General features: G+C 46.8%; 1 protein-coding gene across 5 annotated transcripts in view; it reads right to left on the bottom strand.

The window, feature by feature from the left end:
* The window catches only part of LOC135902578 (sodium-dependent dopamine transporter-like), a 131,059-nt gene that overhangs the window by 71,500 nt on the left and 36,985 nt on the right, over nucleotides 1–22,574 (bottom strand). The window contains exon 1 of one of the 5 annotated variants that reach the window (XM_065432754.2): nucleotides 160–299. The exons of the other annotated variants lie outside the window; for them this stretch is intronic. Within the exon in view, the coding sequence (XP_065288826.2) occupies nucleotides 160–225 (66 nt within the window). The 5' untranslated portion in view covers nucleotides 226–299. Of the gene's footprint in view, nucleotides 1–159; nucleotides 300–22,574 lie in introns of those variants that run through there. 5 annotated transcript variants of the gene reach the window in all.

The following is a 22,574-nucleotide window of genomic DNA, read 5'->3' as shown; positions in this document are numbered from 1 at the left end:
GGAGCCATTGCCTGCGTCCGCTTTCCTCCTGTTTCATCGTCTCACTGCTGCGTATTCTTCCATTGCTCAATTGCAAAAGCATCGAAAAAATGTCCATCCTATCGCCGAATCGCGTCTTCGATCATCACCTCGGCGAGAAGTGACAGCTTCTCCGCGTACCTTGTTGAAGACGTCGTGGTGTTGAATGACGAGCGCCGGCTCCTTCGAGGCGAACACGAGCTCCATGCGCACCGGCGGACATAGGAGGGCGACGAGTGGTCGACACGGGCGCCAGCTTGGAGTTCGACAAAGCCGCTTCCGAACGTGACCACGACGGACACAGTGTCTGTCCGCCCCACGGTGGCTGCATGGCCACCTCGCTCACGCGACGGGACGCGATCAGTGACGAGGAGGGCGAGGGGTCCCTATTAGCTCGGAACCAGAAAGGCGCCTTCGATGTGTCCCCGGACGGCGAGTGAAAAAAAAAAGAAAGCGCTTGCCAAAGAGTTTTCTTTTCCTTCTTCCTTTCTTCCTGCACTCACTTCTCTTCATTCTTTCGTCCGGAAAGCAAAGCGAAACAACAAAGAAAGGCCCTCTCTAAGCGCGCACGCGCCACTGCAACGGCCCACCGAGATGTCGCAACGCAACGCTAAACCCTTTTATTTGCCGACGTCATTTCGGCAGGGCCGCCGTCGAAGCCAACCGCAGTCGTCGCCGACTTGCGAAGATTCCCCAATGAACCGCTTGGCCTCGCGTCGCGACCAGCGGAGGCCCCCACACACGCGAAGGTTAAAGAGCACTTTACTCGGCTGACCGGAGGGTCGCGATGCGCGCGCGCCATTCAGGCAGCGTTCAGCGGGGCCCTCCTTCTTCGAGGCGTTAAACGTTCCAAACATTTCCATGAGGCGCCAAGCGGCTGCGATAAACAAGCGGGGCAAGGCGCGCATGACGCGCCATCGTTCAGTCGTTTCTGACGTGGTTCAGCTTCTTCTCTGCCGGAACCTGCATTGCATAACGCCGCGCGGTACGTTGTATTATGCTACATTGTTTCGAACGCCGCACTAGGGCCAAGGTGGTGGCAAAGTGAAGGTAGAGTTCACCTGTATAGTGTCAGACCGCCTATTAAGGGGTATATGACGCATAAATATTACGCATAAGGCACTTCGTAATACGTTGCAATTGGACAAATAGTTCGCAAGGAAGATAGAGACGAGGGGGCCATAGGTGGCCGAATCAGAGGAAGCCTGAGTTTAGAGCCAACGTTTCGGCCGAAGGGACATGGCTTGGTCAAGGTTAGTAGGTCCCGTTGTAATAGAGAGAGCAAATGATAAATGAAAGGTAGAGAGGTTAACCAGGACTGAGCCCGGTTGGCTACCCTACAGTGGGGAAAGGGGACGGAAAGATTAAAAGAAAAAGAGAAGGTCTGCTGGCGTATCATTCGGTCAATGAGTCTGGATCACAGACGCTGACTCAATCCGGTAGCTTTCAAATAGCGCAGCAGCGCTTTTGTGGCCTCTTGTAGCTGCGATATCCGAGGCCATGGTCCCAAGATCTTGTTCAAGGTGAACGGCTTTCTCTCTAGCTGATTGAGAGCTGTGCAGAGGTCATGGCTTTCATTTTCAAAAGATGGGCAGTAGCACAGTAGATGTTCTATGGTTTCCTCGACACCGCAGGCATTGCACTCGGCGCTATCAGCCATTCCAATAAAGAATGTATATGCATAGGTCAATGCGACGCCCAAGCGTAAGCGGCACAGCACTGTTTTCTCATTACGCGGAAGACCTGGTAACAGCCGCAGTTGCATATATGGATCTAGGGAACGCAATCGATGTTGAGTGAATTCAGGTGTGTGCCACTTCTCCAATGTCATACGGTGCGCTAGTTTGCCTAAGTGTTAGGCTGCGTCAGTCCGCGATAAAGGTATAGAAACAAGGGTTGCTCCTTCGTGTGCTCTGCTAGCAGCTTCGTCAGCGAGAAATAATAGAGGCAAGACGTGTAGTAGGTTAAGTTTGGGAACTGTAACGCAAGGTATACCATTCGCGCTAACATCGCACATAACCTAACTAACCTTGGACGCGAATCGCGGCTGCTTTTTTCGGTTCGTCGCAAATTAACTAGGACGAATTCGATAGAAAACACGAAATGCTACTGGCGCGATTCGAAGCCGAGTGACTTGTGCGGGACTCTTCCAGTTGAGTTGATTCGGGGGCTGACGTCCTGTTATAGCTCTGCACATTTGATAGACTGCCTTTATCAAACGTTGCAAACCGACTGCGCGCTGTAGGGCCTATCGAGGCCTAAAAAAATAGAAAAAAAAGGCCTTCGTCGCTACAAAGAGCCAGAAATGCGGGGGGGGGGGGGTGGCAGCTAGTATATAATTCATTCTCCCGAGCTATGAAGCACCAGATCTGGCACAGAAGCCATGATATGGGATGCCGCGACGCATCTTGTCCTCCTCGGTGTGGCATGAAAACTTTTCACACTGTCTTTGCTTTATTTACGTTTAATCACTAATTCCTGGCAGAAAGCAGCCAGTTAATTTCCCTCAATGAATGAAGCCTGTCATTTACCCCTCGAGTCCTTTCCCTCGAAGCTATGGAACGTGAGCAGGTATCACGTAAAATCAAACTGTGATGAGAACCTCGAAAATGCACTGGCATCCACTAATTACTAGCGATCATCAATTTTCATAAAATAGCAGAAATTGGTGTCAGAAAACAAAAGAAAGCGCTTGTCCAGGCGATAGACGCACAGTAAAGGGCGTCGTGTAGAACACCAACCACGCGCACTACTCTTTCTTTTTTCTTTTTCTTTCTTTTTTGTACTAAATCCGAAAATGCCATAGTGTTTCAACATGAAGGGTACTCGCTGTCCGTAATGTGAAAAGACGGTGCCTGCATGTATGAATGAAACGGTCGTTTATTTTAGGACAGCTCATCAGCATAAATGGGGAAGTGCATGACAGTAGTATAAATAAATAAATAAATAAATAAATAAATAAATAAATGATTACATAAATAAATAAATAAAGGATAAAGGAAGGAAGGAAGAAGTCAGAAAGAAGCTAGGGGAGGGGGAGGGGCGCGGGAACCAACCATTCGTCATCAAATCATACGTGTTTAGGTTAGTTGTAGTAGTAACACATAATTACCCAAGATGCTGAGCACGAGGTCGCGGGATCGAATCCCGGCCGCGGCGGCCGCATTTCGATGGGGGCAAAATGCGAAAACACCCGTGTACTTAGATTTAGGTACACGTTAAAGAACCCCAGGTGGTCGAAATTTTCGGAGTCCTCCACTACGGCGTGCCTCATAATCAGAAAGTGGTTTTGGCACGTTAAACCCCATAATTTAATTAATTTTATTTAGCCAAGAAAGTAGATGGGGAAGCGGCTCAGCTGTAGCTCAATTTGTTAGAGCATCGCACGCGTAATGTGAAGACGTGGGATGGGTCCCCACCTGCGGCAAGTTATTTTTTCATCCACTTTCATTGCCATTAATTTATCATTTTTTTCAATGCAGTTAGTAAGAACAAGTAATTTCCCCTATGTTGTCCTTGGTGTCTTTGTTTGTTGGCTTCTCATGATATGATTAATAAAAATTGGGCCCTTCGGTTAACCCGCTTTCTTCTCGTTCTTACATAACGAGGGTGTTGAACTTGGCATCATTAATGCCTTCAGGTAGCATGTGCGGGTTTATTGACAAGTCGACTTCACCCAGGAAGATCCCGAACTCGTGGCGCCTGCGGCAGAAAAGATTTTCAACATTCGCCACCAAGGTTCTTGAGTGGTGGCACTGGCTAACACTCCCAAGGTTAGTTCTAGTCGTAACACACAAATACCTGAGAAAGTAGATGGGGAAACGGCGGCGCGGTAGCTCAACTGGTTAGAGCATCGCACGCGTAATGCGAAGACATGGGATCGTTCCCCACCTGCGGCAAGTTGTTTTTTCATCCACTTTCATTGCCATTAATTTAGCATTTCTTTATTTCAAGTAGTAAGTACAAGTAATTTCCGCTATGTTGTCCTTGGTGTCTTTGCTTGTTGGCTTCTCGTGATACGTATTACTCCTGTCTCTTTTGTGTGAATTTTTAGCGGGTCTTGACACGTTCCCGGGTCTCTACTTGCGGAGTGATCCGTCCAACGGCTCGGCCTCTCTGTACCGACGTGGGAGCGGCCCGCATCAGTCCAAGACTGATCCCTTAGGACCTAAATAAAGTTATTCATACCATACCATACCGGTATTGCCCCTGCGTACTTCTGGCGGCTACTGTGGAATGCATGGCAATCCCCTAGTAAATGATATATGGTCGACCTCGTTGTTGTCTTGCACGAATGATGAATAAAAGTTTATGTTTAGTATGCTGAACGGTAGCCATCACCGCAGCTAATACATTCTCAGTGATCTCATTATCCCACCTTATCTGCCGGCTCCTTTGTTGGAAAAACTGGGAGAAATGCCAGCTTTTACACGTGGTCGAACTGATGGGACGTCGTGAAGTCTTATCTCTGCGCTCGATGTGCTCTACTACGCGGAGTGGCATGGAGTGAGATTACGCATTGTCACCGGGGGACACATCCCTACGCGTGCGATTTCGCCAGAGCGCTAGAAGATGCTACATAAACTGAATGACTCCACCGTACCAATGACATCAAAAACCGATGCTCGAAGCGAACCTGTAAGATGGAAGTTCTTTCACGGCGTTTGTTCCTTTGTTATCTCTGAAAACACGCGTGATGTACTTTATCTTCTCCCTCGCTTTCTGGTTATCTACCCCCTTGGCACAAGATTAAGTAAGAGTCGGCGATTTTGCAATCACCGAGTGCGTGCAGACAGCCTATAGCTATGTGCTGATGTTGTAAAAACAAAAGCTATGCACCATCGTAAATGTCAGCACACTAGCTCTCTGCCGTTCACCGAGGATCGCCAATTGACGGCCGCAGAACTTGGTCCCCTCGGTATACGGCTAAAAGTGCCGACCAAGCTACTGCCGCTGCCGAACAACGCTGCTGTACCGCTCATTGTTAGGAGTTGCGTTAACGAACGCTTACTGTTACTGTACTGTAATGGCTGATCGCCCGACGTCCAATGCCTCTCTCTGCAGACAACTTTACTAAACCCTGTGTAGGGTAGCAAACGAGACGCTCGTCTGGTTGATCTCGCAGCCTTTTCAAGGACTAGCATTTCTTACTCTTATTTTAAGCGTCTAAAGGGCACCAGAAATAATGTATAGCTTCTACAGTATCAGAAGAGGTCTAGTTGCTGAAATAACGGAAACACAAGGCTGACCGCCAGCTGACTCTGCTGGCGGGCGCAGTGCTCTAGGATATTGTGGAAGAGATTGACCTCTCATTCTTTCCTCTTTCGTGTAAACCAGGAAAAGATCAATGTGACATCAACTTTCTCAAAATTAGAGGAGTTCGAACAGTCAAATTTTCGAATAGAATGAAACATAAATAATCCAGAAACACGGCCTTCGAATTTTCAATTGAATACCGAATGTTTTTTGTTCATTTCCAAACAAGGTGATATATATGATGTTTGTATGCAGCCTGGTAAAATAAAGCTTCTTTACATATTTTGATACCTGCATGTAACATAGTTCACGACCGGATGCCCAATTAACTGAGGTGCTGGGGTAATAAAAACAGCTGCTTGACGTTGTCTGGCGCACTTTGACAATAGCAATAATGAAACAAGGAAACATCACATCAACAGATGCAAGCAAAGTGCTGTGTTCTTTGTAGGGAATGCGATACGAGGCACCGCACACTGTTTTGATGGGATGTAAACATAATGAGACTGCCGAAATAATCAAGTGCTTTGCATATGTCGAGAGAACAGATTCGTTTACTGTGTAAAAGTGAGGCATTTTATTGAATGAGAGCCAATTATTGAGGACTTGTTTGCTGTCCGCCCAGCGCGTTCGCTCAGGAACTGTTACCTCGGCGAAACAACTATGGCTCCCTTACAGCAATGATCATTCGGAACAGACTTCATTTGTATAGGTCTTTCTACCCTGAGACCAATTACTGCAGTCATCTGCTCTCGTAATCGAACGAAAACAAATATTCGGCAATTTCTAATAGCGGATTCTCGAACCGAATACGAATCGAACAGCTAAGGCTATTTGATTCATACCTACTTGGATAGCTTAACCGCTCCAGTGTGAAAAAAGTCTTGAAACATTCGAGAAGCAACAACCGGTGTTCGGTGGTGCGGGTTTGATGCATGGCCTTTTTTAACTCGAGAAGCGAGCATCCCAAAGGGCTTGTCTCTTTGATGATGCGCATTTCAGAAATGTCAGATGGAACAGCCTCCCACCTGAGGCGCTTTGTATTAGAACGATCCTCTCTATCACCAATCGTTTTCGCAACTGTTAGAATACGAGCACCAAATCTAAAAAAAAAAAATACTGCAGCAGCAGTAAACATGCAAGTGGTATTCATTGATAAACAAGTAGTGCGCATTGGAGTGAATGAAGGATCGACTGTGTATTGTGAATTTGCAGACGGACGAACGCTGACTTCTCTGTACACATATTCAGTCAGACAGCGCTCTGGCTGTTCAGTCTAGCAATCACGCGTCTGCTTTTGTATAGCGCATGCGAACAAATAAAAAAAATGGAATTGAAGGGTTTTACGTGCCAAGACCATGATCTGATTACAAGATAGATAGTTAAATGTGGTTTAGTGGTGCAAAAGCGGCTAAGGTTATGCTGCACCAAATACGAGGAGTATTAAAATCCAATTTAGGAAGAAAAAGGCTGTGTTAATCTACATTTTATGTAATAAGCCGGTGCCATCTAAAGATTTACCCACGTTAGACAGTGGAACTATCGGATCATCTCCTAAAATTAAAGCATGGTGTAAAGGTATGTGTAGCTGATATAAGTTGTGAAAAAGGTTTCGTCTGCGTACTTCAATATGTGCACATATCAGTAATATGTGCATAACTGTTAGTGGTTCTTGGCATTTCTCGCGTGTTGGTGCGTCTTCTTTCGTAAGTAAATAATCGCGCGTGAAGCGTGTTAGTCGACATAAAACTACTCCAAAGAACCGCTCCTGGTGGTTCCATGAATTCCACTCACCAAGTACGGGTTTAGTGAAATGTAGCCTGTTGTCTGCACAATGGCCCCATTCGTGTTGTGATTTTGACCTTCAGGCCTTCCTAATCACACGGATACTATTTTTATATGGGAGTGTTGCGTTTGTTATGCCTTTGTACGCTGCTGGTAACACACATCGTAGTGGAGAAGTCCGAATTAATTTCGACCACCTTGGGATTTTTAACCTGCACCTAAATGTAGGTACACACGAGCGTTTTTGCATTTAGGCCCAATCGAAATTCGGCCGCCGCGACCGGGATCGAACTCACGACCTTGACTGACCTCAGCAGCGCACCGCCACAGTCATTGGACAATCGCGGTGGGCGCGAACAATTCGGCACGCCTGCTACGTCATACCAGTTACTGCAGAGGTCCGGAAAACCTACTTTTACACAAGAGGAGGATTGGAAGATGCCGCACGGCTTGATCTCCAGAATGCGTGTTTCAAAGACTTTTGTTCCAAGATATCTGTCACGATATCTCGACTCTGCGTTCGGAGGCACGCAAGCAGTGCTCAGCAACGTTATCCCGAACCACGTTTCACTTAACAGCACATCGCGGTGTCCTGCAGGTATCGCGTTTGCGGAGGATCCGGAACGCACGAAAGACTTAATCGCCCGCGCATCGTATACGATGTCTCTCGACAAGAACGCGAACGCAACTCGTTCGTATCCGCTATAGACGTGCGCCACCTCGGCAAACGGTATAGCGCCGGGTCACCTCGTCTACCCAAGCGACAATGTGGTCGGGTTCTCCTGCCGTCGCGCGGGACTTCCTTATCGGGACGATGTAAAAGCGCTCAGAGGAAGCCACAGAACAAGAGGGCCGTCGCTAAACGCCGGTAGCGAGTTTGATAGAGATCTCAATGGGCTTCCAAGGCGCGCCGCCACTATGTCAACACCGGACCGCCGACACTCTCCAACATCATCCGTGCTTCCGGTCACGTTATCGCCAGATAACGCAAGTGCGAGTGTCCGCCGCTCGGGCTGCCAATTTTTTACTGTTTTTGGGACACCGGAGCGTCAACACAAACAGTGTAGGATGTCGCCGCAAAGCCCAGCGCTCAGCTATAGGTTCACACTGTATAAGGGACCTGACTATACCGTGACTCCCCTACCAGATGGCATTAGCATTTCCGTTTGCCAATAGCAACTATGCTAGCAACTGCTGCGGCCATAAGCCACGCTGATATTCCGTACCGATTCCACTGAGCTTGGATCGATCATGCAGGACTCCCAGCGGATTGAATAGCCTCGTTCGCGTGGCCCTGTTTCTCCTCCTCTTCCGGGGTTACCTGCGAGTTCCTTCTTGCTTTTGTCTCTCTCCATGCTGCCAGCTTCTTGCGCAAGTCAACGCGGCGATATCGGCCCAGGTTTGGCGGACAAGCGTCATGGTTAACATGTACATTTGTTCGTTTTGCGCCGTGTATGTCTGATTCACGTTATCCCAGATAACCACTGCAGCCGTTGAGCGGCTATAGTGTTCATGCTTCTGAGCACGAGGTTTCAGGTTGAACGAAAAACAAAATGCCATCTACCCGGCAATACCAGAAGTTACAAAGAATGGGCTTTCTAGTGAACCCGTATGGGTTTTCTTTGTAGTCAGGCGCACCGTATAGGGCTCCTAGACGGAGGGGTCCCCTGGCGGAAGTAAAGCGAAGCAGCAGCTTTCGTCACCTGGGTCTTTTCATATTTGTCAAATTTCCCCATTTCATCACCCCACCTAATTCTCTGTCGTCCTCGAATGCACTTGCCTTTCCTTGGTACCCGTTCTGTAACTATAATTGTCTACCGGTTATCTGCCCTACGCATTACATGGCCTGCCCAGCGCTATTTTTTTTCTCCTAATGTCAACTAGAATATCGGCTATCTCTCTTTTGCTCTCTCATCCACATCACTCTCTTTCTGCGTCTTAACGCTACACCTAACATTTTTTTGTTCCGTCGCTCCTTGCGCAGTCCTTAACTTGTTATCGGTTGGAGTGCATACGGCAGGCGTTACGAAATCCCGACTGCCAGCTTACCACTGTCACTGAACATAAAAGTGCACAATCATTGCACTCAACCACTGCTAACATACTGGGCTGAAACTTAAATTGAATTCTGGGCCTTTACGTGCGAAAACCACGATTTGATTGTGAAGCGTGCCGTAGGGTTGGGGGGGGGGGGAAGAGGAGGAGGGCTCAGGAATATATTTTGGCCCCCAGGGGATCTTGAACGTGCCTCAGTGCAAGGGACAAGGTCGTTTTTTTGCATTTCGCCCCATCGAAATGCGGCCACCGGGGCCGGGATTTGATCCCGCGACCTCGTGCTCAGCGGCGCAATACCATAGCCGCTAAGCCATCGTGGCAGGCAGGGGGAGAATATACGTATGACCTTAAATGTTGTAATTAGTAGTGTAATTTCGTTAGAAGTAAGGTATTAGCGTTGTGGGCATTTGCGTTTCTTTCGATACTTGGGTATGTATGAAGAGAGAGAGAAACGAAGATGGGAATGTAGGGAAGCAGCCTGTATGATGGCTGACCACGAAATTAATGAACTTTTATCATTAATAAAATCATGATATTAAATATTTCTCCTAACGTGTGTCGTTTTCCTCACCTTACATGTACCGTGTTTTGTAAAACGTAACAAGCTGATTTACGCATGACCATAGTAGTCTCCCAGTAGTGCAGTGGGTCGCGTATGATGTGCACACGGCTACGAAACTTCGGAGAGTGAAAACTGTCGAAAACGTCCGACACACAAGCATACGCAGTGTCAAATCAAAAAAGCTCAGGGCAGTGACCCGGAGCTTTTGTTTGAATGAAGTATTTATAACATCCGTCATAAATGACAAGCGGATCTCGCGACTGCTATACGTGATATTAATTAAATAAGTACTATTAAATGGAATCGTGGCGAAGTGGCTCTGCCTTCAGCTGAGTGTTGAGAGCGGTGAAGGCTGATCTAAGCGCGCAAACATTGCCAACACGCATACAATGTACGCCGGGTGTCCGACGTACGTAATTTCAGCCAAACTTTAAAATATATGCAAATGCCACGTAGCTGGATAGAACCAAGGTAACAATATTTGTCGTCGCTTGGAGATACTCAGATGATTTTTTTTGCATTCCGCCTAAATATAGAATTAGCCCTATAGCTATCCAATCAACTTCTCAAAAATTATAATTAAATGAAGAGTGCCAATGAGAAAATTGCAGAGCAACATGAAAAACTCGCGAAACTGCTTTTTGTTGCTCAATACGTGCTACATAAAAGTAATTTTTTTTCAAGCATGACAGAAGCCCACGAATGCACGCAAAGTGCCTCGAGCGGCCAGTTGCGCGGCAATTTTTTCGTGTATTCGCGGGCTTCTTTCATGCTTGGAAAAACGCTTTCATGTAGCAGGTATTGAGCAACATAAAACATTTTCGTGTTACGTGGGACGCCCTACATATGTGTGCAATGGATCACGTCGCCCGAAGTCCGCAAATGTCACCCGACGGGATATGACAAGCAAGCATTGAATAAAAACAAGGACACCTCTGTTTATCGATGCAATCCAAGTACGCGCCGTTCTAGCTCGACTGTGGGATGCCTAATGCATAGGCTATGAAGCGCTACTACGTGGCTTGCTGTCGAAAAAAACAAAAGAAAAGCAACATTGCTCCAAAAACATAGAATGTGCGATAAGCAGGTGCTGCTTGTAGGAAGGAAGTCAGATAGGAAGCAGCAGACTGGCTAAGGATGTGCTATGCGTATGACAACCGCCAACACCGCTTTGCAAATGTATTTGCCACGAACCGTTCCACTTGAGCTCAGCGAGGCATGTATGTCACGTGTAAGGAATTGAAGAGTCAGAGCGAGAAACTGCATATAGCCGTGGTGTTGCCCACTTATAATGCCGAATAATAAAAGTAAATTCTGCGGTTTCACGGGGGAAAACCCCAATCTCATTATAAGGCACACAAGGATTTCATTGGCGCTAATACGGACGTATTAGCGCCAATGTAGTCTAAAAGTAAACTGTGGTTGACGCGCCTTTTTTAGCTATTATCAAGCAACTTACATGCAAAATTATTAGTAAGGCGAACACCGACGTATTTCGCACTCATCGAAATGCGGCAGCCAAGGCCGATTTCAAACCAGCCACCTAGCGCTTAGCAGAGAGAGAGAGAGAGGAAAGGGGAAAGGCAAGGAGGTTAACCAGAGAAAAAAAATCCGCTTGGCTACCCTACGCTGGGGAAAGAGGGGAGGGGGAGGTAAAGTGGAAACAAAGTAGAGATAAGGAAATGAAGGAGCATAGACACACAATCACAATCGGTCATTGTCACCGAACACTGTCATCGCACAGCACACTGACACTTGTAGCACTATCAACATCTGTTCAGGCTACAGTCGCCTGAACGCGCTTAGCAGGCGAGGCGCTTAGCAGCGTCTCGCAATAGCCACTAAGCTAGAAAGGTGGGTGGCCGAATTGTTGAAAGAGCCCCGCAAGGAGAAATTAAAAAAAAGAACGAAAAGAAGCAGAAAAACAAGAGTCGCAGTTTGTTCTCTCGAAGTCCTTTACCCCTTGATTCAGCATAAAAAATAATTCACTCGCAGTCCACACTATGTACCTGCCAACCCTATCATTTAGAGCATAAGCTTTTGCCATCGACTTTTGCTTAGGCAATATGGCTTACCACTTAATTTACAATTCTAACGTTGTTTTTTTTTTTGGTAATTAGAGACACCGTAGAAATGGTTCGTTCTAATGTATTTTGATTCGCCAGTCGAAATAATCTCCTTCCCAGAGTTCTTATTAACTATTGGAAGCACGCAATCAGATTCCCGACATTAAATTTTGAAATTGCTTACAATTCCACATTAAGCTTGCCACATGCTTAACAAGTTTTACATCAGTGCTCTATGTACATGTATAATCATTCTTATCATTTGTACTCGTGGCTGAGCACGCCATCCATAACAGAATTGCCGAGTATATCGAGACCAACGACCTTTTGCCTCACAACATGATAGGTTTCAGGCCAGGGCTCTCCACCCAGGACGCCATGAAGCTTATCGAGATCCAAATACTGGAACGCTGCACTCGGGACACGAGAGCCATCCTTGGTTTAGACCTGGAGAAGGCCTTTTATAACATCCGTCACGCGTTCGTTCTCGACGCCATCTCCAAACTAGACCTAGGCTCGTCCTTCCATACCTTCGTCAAGTCTTTCTTGTGCAAACGATGCGCCATCCTCAAGGCTGGAGATTTGAAATCAGAGAAAATGGAGCTGAGCAGAAGAGGCGTCTCCTAGGGGTCAGTCATCTCACCGCTCCTCTTCAACATCGCAATGGTCGACCTCTCGAGATACCTAGGCAAGGTCCAGGGCATTGGTCACACGATCTGCGCGGACGACATCACTGTCTGGTGCGCGGGTGGCAGTCACGGACAAGTCGAAGCCGCTTTCCAGGAAGCTCTTGACACTACAGAGAACTTCCTAACAAACACGGGACTCCAGTGCTCCCCAAAGAAATAGGAGCTCCTTCTCTACAGCCCAACTCGAAAGGGCCGCAAGCTACAGAACTGGAATCCCCCCACTGAAATCGACATTAATCTCTACACCAAAGGCGGAAATACGATTCCCAAAGTCGCGTCCATTCGAATCTTGGGAATGACACTCGAAGGGGTAGGCACAAATAGCATCACCATTCACAAACTAGCAAAGAAGACTGATAGCGTCATCGGCCTAATCAGGCGGGTAGCTAACAGAAGGAGAGGCCTGAGTGAAGAGAATCTGATAAGGCTAATGAGCGCTTTTTTCTTATGCCATTTCACGTACGTAGCGGCCACGCACGTCTGGAAGAGGGCTGAGTGAAACAAGTTAAATGCCATGATAAGGAGGGGGATCAAGAGCGCGCTCGGACTACCGGCACCAGGGCGGGCAGACGACTCCTGACAGAGATGGCCGTCCCCCCGGCCACTGTAGAAGACGCCTACCAGGGCCTTCCGAAAGAGCAGAAAGACAACATCATATCCCCCTCACTGCGCACTATGCATCCCCAGAGCAACGTAGAAAGAAGGAAGGCCAGGGCGGTGGCACTACTACCCCGCGCGACAGAACTCCCTGGCGGCAGCTGCTTCGTTGACGCAACCCAGTATGGCAACAGCAACAATTTCACGTTAGTGTCGATCAACCACAGGGGTTCGACCGTTAACGCCGCTTCGGTACGAAGCACGTCGTGGCATGTGGCCGAGCAAGGGGCCATTGCCTTGGCCCTCCTGGACGACAAACATGCCAATATCTTCAGCGACTCCAGGGCAGCCATCCGCGGCTTCAGCGTTGGCGCCGTGTGTAAGGAAGCATGCCGCATCCTCGACGGCAAAAGCATCGCCACCCACACTCTCACGTGGTTTCCTGCTCACATGGGATCCATCATGGGAGGCCCCGCAAACCTCAACGAGCTGGCCCACTCCAAGGCGTGAGGTCTCACTTTCCGCGACCATGGAGAACTCCACCGCCGGCCCGCAGTGGTGGAGAACAGAGATCAACCGACCACATACAATGAAATTACGCAGCACTTTTATCTCGGCAGGGGAGACTTTCCCCTTCCTCACAAAAAGTTAAATGGAGCACAGGCATTGACCTTCAGATTATTGCAAACAGGCTGGTATCCCACCCCGGCTTTATTCCACAATCTTTATCCCGACACTTATGCCACTAGTTCTTGCAGGCACTGCAATGACTTCGCTAGCCTAGACCATATGCTCTGGCGTTGCCCCTCGTTACGAGGCACAGAACAAATCAATGAGGACAAGTGGCTCTCTGCTATCAAGAGCCCCGATGCCGGGGCGCAACAATGGGCGCTCCAGAGGGTGTTAGATATGGCGCCGTTTCCTGAGGCTACTTCGAGTTCCCCAAACCACTTCTAATCGCAGCACAGCTAATTGACGAATACAGAAGCAGGGGTGCCACATTCCTGCGGCTGGACACTTGCAAACAAGTTCGTACGCCGCCGGGATTAGAAGAGGCCCTCGGACAATAGAGCCCAATCGTCACCCCTCTTCGCCTTTAAAGAAGGCATTTGCCACCACTGCGGAGCCGTACCACCGGGAGCAGGTGGGCCCTCGTATAATGGAGCATGAGCGCCCCCCCCCCCTTCTCCACCTTAGAAGAAGTGCATTGCAAGTCTGCGAGGAAAGACCGCAGAGAGCCGCCGGGTGTGACAACGCGATGGGCGCCAACCATTGGCTGAAAATGGCGCCATCTGAGCGGACTCTCCCATTGGTCGGACATGACGCGACTTCCAGTCCTCGAAGAGTTTATAAGACGCATTCCAAAGAGACCAGAGCATTTCCCTGATTCCCTGATTCACCTCTCTCGAACTTCTTGCCGCGGGCCGCAGCGTCCGAGTTGCTGCCGGCCCGTAATGACTGTACGACTGTTACTTGACTCTCACCTCTCTGTATATAATGTAAAATAAACCCTCCCAAGTTTGTTTTCATCCCGAAGTCCGGCCTCCAACCCCTACAAGGGCCCACGATGCGGTGGTCGGTCATGGCCTAACTGTCCCAACGAGGGAGCGGCCCGCAGCGCGCTGAGTCGCGTACCTCAGGACCTTCATTAAAGTTTTGCATCCATCCATCCATTTGTACACCGGTTCTCTTCCACATTGTGCCGTACCTGCTTGCACCATGTACCTTTTTTCCCCCCAAGTTTTCCAATATTTTCCTGTTCACGCTTCTTATACTAATTCTTTACATAGCTACATAGTTCAGCTGCTGTTCTGACTATACCCGCCGTGGTTGCTCAGTGGCTATGGTGTTGGGCTGCTGAGCACGAGGTCGCGGGATCGAATCCCGGCCACGGCGGCCGCATTTCGATGGGGGCGAAATGCGAAAACACCCGTGTACTTAGATTTAGGTGCACGTTAAAGAACCCCAGGCGGTCAAAATTTCCGGAGCCCTCCACTACGGCGTGCCTCATAATCAGAAGGTGGTTTTGGCACGTAAAACCCCATAATTTTTTTCTGTTCTGACTATCATCTTAAGGGCCAACATAGCAAAAGGTACCATTATAGTGCTTCGCTCTGGGAGCTGTTCTTCTATATCTGCTAACTATTCCTTCTGCTACATATGAATCCAACAAGTTAAAAGTGAAAAGAAAAAACGACACGTTGTTACGATGACATGACCATCATGATGTATTCGAGTGTTTGTATATTTCCTTTATGAAAACTTTGCAAATTAGGTTCATTTGCTTTATGACGCAGTGCGGTGTCCTTGCGTTCGTTACTAATTAACTAGTGTTGGTCGGAAGTTGCCGAAATCTGTGACGCCACGCGAAGCTGACTATAGAATTTCATTATGACGTCGCCATCCGTTATTTCGCTGTTGCGGCTTTTCTTGCGTACCAATTAAGTCCAAGCTCACGGTAAGGCCAACTTATTTATAATTTTTAGAACGGGACTGTTCCGGTCTAGCTCACATATATGCATTTCTCTTTGACGTACAATGCACTTGATTTGAATTAAATCGCTTATAGTATGAGAGGCAAAGGAAGTTTATGGCTTCGGCTTATATAGTAATGATGCGTTTCGCTTGCTGTAAACAATGCAAATTAAAATTTTTTTCTAAACACCATTATGTCGACATGTTCACTCTCGTTTATTCAATTTGTTTGGGCGAACAACCTCCTGGTGCCATGCTGCGAGCAACCTGCGAGTCCTGAGCTTTCACTTTGGCTTTGATGATTTTTCATGAGTAGTCCTTAATGAACCAAGGGCTTTTAAACAGCAATGAAATGCAATTTGAATGAAATTTCATTCATTTTCAATTGCTTACTATGCAGTGTCATTTCACACGGTGTATATTTAGCATGGCAAATATTTAGCAAAGCAATTTCCCAGCAATTCGAAGATAATACTGTAATGTATACTCTGAAGAGGAGACCGTACTCGGGGGTTTGTTCTCCCATCCGTTTGTATATGTGTGGCAGTGCAATCATCCTATTGAGCCTATTCTCGTTTCTGCGTGTGTTGCTGCCTGCTTAGCACACTTGCAACTTGAATGGCTTCAGACATAACGGTTGGGAGTTCCTATTGTTTTCAGCTCTCTAGTGTCTGTCGACTAAGCAGTAAGCGCCCGATAGGTCCGCAGTGTGAGAGAACTTAGAAGCCCCATTTTTCGTTTCTCTATTCAGATAGACGCTACTGAGAAGAAAGAAATGCTTACGCACGTCATCGTTCACAGTAGGTTGTTTGATTGATAAGTTTTACTCGCTGTAATAGACAATCGCGTGCGCCGTGCGATCAGGCGCCCCAGTGATATCAGTGGCATGCCACAAGTCACCAGACGCATAACTTTGGACGCGCTGCTTCAGCGTGAGGGGGAGAAATGAAAAAAATAAAGGCTTATTATATTTATCTAACATCTTTTATGTCTGTGAAGAGACGTAGGTTGCTTAGCATATAGTTTCTTGTGAGCCTGGGTATGTCATCAGGCCCGACTGGGAGCTGCCAGACCCGACAGCTCCAAGACCCGACTGGGAGCTGCCGTTGCTCTTTGCCGACTGACAACAGACTGACGAAATGGGCTACCGAAAAGGCCTGTACTTCACAATCAATCAGCCATACTAGAAATCACCGAGAAATACGGAAAAATAAGAAACAAAAAGTAAGATGCTCAGTCGATAATGCACTCATAAAACAAAAAAAAATGCTTAATCGGCACATATTCTCCATGGTTTATCGCAAACTTCTGAGAAACATCTTCAATGTTTACTGGCAAGGGGGCTGCGGTATGTCTTGAGGTTCCTCAGGCTACCTCGCATTCTTTAGTAATTGCTGAAGCTCGTCACGCAACATTTCCAGTCATGCGAATGGCTCAAACATGCCGACATATTTATCGCATCTTAACCTAACACGAGAAGCATCCGTTAAGCTTCGTGCTTAGCGAACGAAACAAAAGCAAAATTCACGATGTTGTTCGAGAACACAGCGCATTACTATCAAGATTTGAATTATGCAAAGTGGATGTTAGTTACCCTCCTTGGATATTAGCATGACCTAAAGTAGAATTATTGGTCGACGAGATTATATGTAAGAGAGACATGTTTATGGTAGCCGCACAGCAACTGGCACTCTTCCAAATTTACTCATTATATCCCCAGTACATCCACGTGTACACAGACGGTTCGTGTCATAAAAATTCCTCAACTTCAGCATTCCACATTCCACATTTGGCGCTAGAGCGAACATTTAAATTATACCGAGAGACATCTTCTACTGTGGCAGAACTATTTGCAATCCTGTGCGCTTTGCGTTTTATAACATCAGAAAAGAAGTCGCAAAAATGGGATATATTTGGCGATTCGCAAGCCGCTCTCAGACTACTGCAAAGCAATAAGAAAAATTCTTCGAACACTTTGCTACTGTATGAGAAGCTAAAGAGAGAGAGGAAATAATACAGAGAAAGGCAGGGAGGTTAACCAGAGGTAGTTACGGTAGTTGGTAGTTTCGGGGGGAGGGTTAAGGGGGATAAGAAGAGAAAGAAAGTGGGAGGGTGAGACAGAGAGAGCGAGACAAGCACTAACAAAGAGCGTACACTATAGAGCGGTATAGTGGGCGGCGTTCTTAAAGCCTATCGTGAAGCCCCGTAGACTGCAGCAACCTTAATAACGCGAGTAAGGCCTTCAACGCGGATGTTCTTTCAGAGCACTGACCTAAAGCTCTGAGTTCTGATAGTGGACGGTTGCCCAACTGGTCCAGTACTCCGCACATCACTTGTCTCTGGTCACTATATCGCGGGCGAACACAGATAATATGCGTGAGCGTCTCTTCGCTGTTGCATGTGTCGCACGTGCGTGGGGCTGTTGGACATTCCAATAAGGAAAGCACATGAGTTCGAAAAGGCAACGCCTAGCCACAGACGGTACAGCATGGTCTGTTCCCGTCGTGGTAACCCAGGTGGGAGGTGCCTCCGTATGCCCGGAGACAACGAACGCAAACGACACATGGTGAAAACGTTCGAGTTTCGCAGGAGTCAAGTACAATCACGGGACATCATTCGCAGCCCAGCCGCAGCGTCTGTTCGCGAAAGCGGAATGAAGACTCGTTGACCACAGACGCTCAAAGAATATACAAAAGCAAGCGCAATGAATCACGTAATTGCATTTCAGTGGATACCCGGGCACTGTGATATTTCTGTTAATACTGCAGCAACACAGCTACGAATCTGGCGCACAATAACGCAGAGACAATCAATCTTCCCCTTTTGGGTAGTGATGTCCGTCTGATCCTGAGACAGATTTTCTGTCGTCAGAGCAAAACTACCTGGTTTGATCAGCAACCTAAGAACTCGGAGTTTTACTTTATAGACCCATGTATAAACCTATAAATCGCGGAAACATTAAGACAGAAAACAGAAAATTCGAAACATTGATGCACCACCTGCGGCTTGGTGCTGCATTTACGAGACACTTCTTACACAGGATAAAACGTGCCTCTAGTCCGCAATGTTCTCGTGGCCATCCAGACGAATATGTAAATCATCGCCTCCTCGAGTGCATTAAATACGATGTACAACGAAGGGTATTGTACGCAAATCTCTTGCTTTTAGACAAAAGACTATTCACAATAAAAAAGATACTTGGTCCATGGCCAACTGCGGGCCTTCAGAAAAGAGCCCTTCTTGCTTGAAGAAGTTTTTCGAGGACACTAATATTTTGGGGAAATATTAAGCTTCAGTTGATCCTAATACAAGCTAAATGAGGCTTATCAATTGATTTATGTAGAGATCGTAATGTTTACGCAAATTGTAATTGTGTTCAGTGCTTGCAGTGTAATTACATGTGTTTGGCTATTCAAAATATCTGTCTCTATATATGCGAATGCGTGCTGAACTCATGCATGAAACTGCGATTCACGTACTTTTAGACTGTATAGTTTTTATTCATCTGGTGTGCTACTGAGTGCCATATTTTGTGTCTTTATTCTCCCTTTTTGCGCATATTTGTTTCCTTTGCTAAGTGACAAGGAGTAGCCGGTGCCGTCATAAAGGCGCCAACCTCTCCTAATATTCATTTCAATAATAATAAAAAAGACGCTCAAAACAAATAAAAGATGCGAAAATGAAAGAAGAACATTGGGTTCTGAAGACGACATGACGATTGTTTCTACTCAGCGAAGGACTGCGTTCCTCGATTGGGTCAAAGTAGGAACAAAGGCTGACGGGGAAGCAGCGGTACGGACGGGTTTCACCCCGATTTTCTCTTAGTAATGCATTACAAACGCGCGAACCGTCCCAGCGAGCCCACGCTGCAATACATACAATCACGACGGTCGCGAATATCCGCTGCGTCACTGCGAAGTCGAGCGCTAAGTCCATACATACTATTTCGTCGCCTCTGATATATCAGCCCGACATACTTGTGGAAGGCGAAACGGCGGACGGCGTCCAATACGGTTCGCGTGCCATGGAGTTAGGTACGCGCTTAGGAACCCCAGGTGGTCGAATTAAAATTACTGCGGAGCCCTCCATTTTGGCGTCTGCAATATCTCCGGTCTCTCTGGGAGGTTAACTGAAATAAATAAATAAATAAATAAATAAATAAATAAATAAATAAATAAATAAATAAATAAATATCCTTAAAGAACTTTCTCCTATCCTTTGTATCCTGTGTAGGGAAAATGAAGCCTTGTTGAAGAGGTACGGAAAATACCGCAATAGGGTGCACAATTTCTCACTGGCACGTAGAGAAGTCCACGCTCGCGTCTCGAGCCCTCCGTGGTGCACCACGCAGCGCCGTGCTACGAGAGGAAGAAATCGATGTTTTGCGCTTCGGCTTGCTTTGAAAGACAGTGCTTGTGTGCCACGGTATAGTCACCAGAACACGTAGGTCACGCAGTCTCCAGCGAGGTATCCTGAAAGCACAAGCTGCTTTGACATTGTTGCTTATTTGCTTTGCAGTCGAATGCTCTAGCCAAGAGTGTGGACGTTTGTACGATTAGCTGCAACCAAATCCTGACTGGGAGCTTACCGCTGTCGTTGAAAAGTGTAATATCGTTGCATTCTACCGGTGCTGACATAAGGGCGAGAAACTCGGAGGTTAACAAATAAGTTCGAGAATAAGTTAAAGACCACGCAAGGAGCGATGGAGCAAAAGATGATAGGCATAACGTTAAGAGGCAGGAAGAGATGGGTCTGAATGAGAGAGCAAATGGGCATAGACGATATTCTAGTTGACATTAAGAGAAAGAAATGGAGCTGAGCATGCCATGTAATGCGTAAGGTATATAACTGGTGGACTATTCGGGTTACAGCATAGGTGCCAAGGAAAGGGAACCATAGTCTAGGATGGCGAACAATTAGGTGGGTTAAAGAAATTAGGAAATTTGCAGGCTAGTTAACTAGCGCAACACAGGGTTAACTGGAGATCACTGGGAGAGCCTTCGTCCAGCACTCGACATAAAAATAGACTGAAGAAGAAGAAGAAGAAGAAGAAGAGGAATATTTAGCTTTGTGCTTTCAACTAGTGGAAAGAAAAAACACGTATGCAAAGCGCGTGTGAAAGAATCTTGTCCTTGAGCTGCTGGAGCTAAAATTATGGCCACATGTTTAAACACCAAAATAAGAAATCGCTCTCGTCTACTTTTGAAAGCCAACAGATGAATCCGAAAACAGTACTGTGCGCATTGTGTGTTGTTACATTGCTTGCTACCTGATACAATGTAAGTATATTGAAGAACTGTGTATACATTTGCAAGAACGTACAAGGCACGTACGTCCATGCACGTACAAGGTAGCAAACGAGTAAACCACGCCAAATTTTGCTTTTAATCACGACCTCGCTTCTCTCAAAGTAAACTGAGATTTAATCAGCTGCATGCTTGTTGAAATTGGGCACGATAATAAAGAACTAGCAGAAATTAAGCTTTACCGACATTCAGAATAACACAAACTTATAGAGCGAGTTTCGCAACGTTCTGCAAGGCCCACGCGAATACTATAGCTACTAACGTAGCTATATTATTAGCCAATGGAAATCGCCTGCCAAAGCTCTCCCACGAATAATAAATCGAGGACAAGGCGTCCAAATTATCAGACCACAATGACGTAAAGAGTAAACAGTCTAATTATACGGTCTCGCCTAACAATTATAGACACAGCGAAGCTGGGACCCCGTCGTTAGAGCTTGAGCAATTGGAAGAAAAGAAAAAAAAAGATGGCTCACTGGTTGCGGTGTCAGCAGCAAGGGCATTATTACACGGTTGTAATTCCCCAACGCTGCTGCAACGTTGATTCGAGGAGTTCGTTAAATGTGATTTTCTATCCATGTCATATGCACCTGTTCATTGAGGCTCTGTATTCACGTAGTTTTGGCCGCTTAACAAATTTTCTGCCTTAGAGACATAAGGCTGAATTCCCCTTCTTAATTTTCTTTTTCTTTTCTGAGTAAGCAATCAAGCTGGATCGAGAGCCAGCAGGGTTACATATTTGCTTCTTTTTACTTGTTGCTTGCGGTCGGCACCGGATACACCCTAACTTGAATTCAAAGACTCGCCGAACCAGTGTAATGATCTCTTAAAATTCGATGCCACATGCAAAGGCAGACACCAAGTTTGTGATATGACACACGAACAAACCATGTAGCAAAGCACACAGATCTCACTCCAATAAAGAAGTCCCGAACAGTTGAAGTGTTAAAACAAGATTTTGTGAATGAAACCAGTAGCACCATAAGTTCAGCAAATCAGATATATACCGCAAACTAACTATGACCCAGCATTTATATAAAAGCGTGGGCGAATAAAAAGAACGCAATGCAAGCCCGACTTCCTTTTCTGAATGAGGAACAGGCGTTCCATTTAAATTAGCAGTTATCAAAGGGTGTTTACAGCATGCTAACGCTAACAAGACATGGAAGTTGGTGAGGATCGGTGACGTAGCGAAGAGGGGGGGAACAGCGCGGCGCACGCAGAAGATGAATGTTACTCTCCTTCGTCTACACCTTTCTGCGTTCGTCAAGGAGCCAGTGTCATCGTGGCCAATTATCTCTTAACTTACGTGAAAACGCGTAGAAGGCTCCCGGGAAAAAAATATACTGATGCATTGCGCGAGATTAGTGCGAACAAACATTAGTGCCACTACCCGGGCTCAAGGAAGGTTCACTGTTACCTCACCGCATAGAAAAGCGGTGTTTATATAATCACGCTGCCCAAGCACATACTGGGAACACGTAAAGGACAAACCGTATACTGATAAATTTTCCAACTTACGTGGCTTCCTCTGAGTACGCCAGTCACATTCTGGTCGGCTAACTATGCGCCTGTGTGAAACCTGGCCCTCATGAAGAGTCGCTAGGACACCCAGCAACAAACGAAGCGACTACTCAGTGGCTCCAGCGCGCGCACGTGTAGGACAAAAGCAATTGTGGCAGTGAGTCCCTTTCTGCGCATCGAACGCTAATCGTTTCTTGGCGATCGCACATGAGGCGAAGCCGCGTCTCTTGGCACACGTTCA

Source organism: Dermacentor albipictus, chromosome 3 (genome assembly GCF_038994185.2).
Source record: "Dermacentor albipictus isolate Rhodes 1998 colony chromosome 3, USDA_Dalb.pri_finalv2, whole genome shotgun sequence".
Classification (NCBI taxonomy): domain Eukaryota; kingdom Metazoa; phylum Arthropoda; class Arachnida; order Ixodida; family Ixodidae; genus Dermacentor; species Dermacentor albipictus.
The sequence above is the reverse complement of the archived record's forward strand: the minus strand, read 5'-3'. Positions and strand labels throughout refer to the sequence as shown.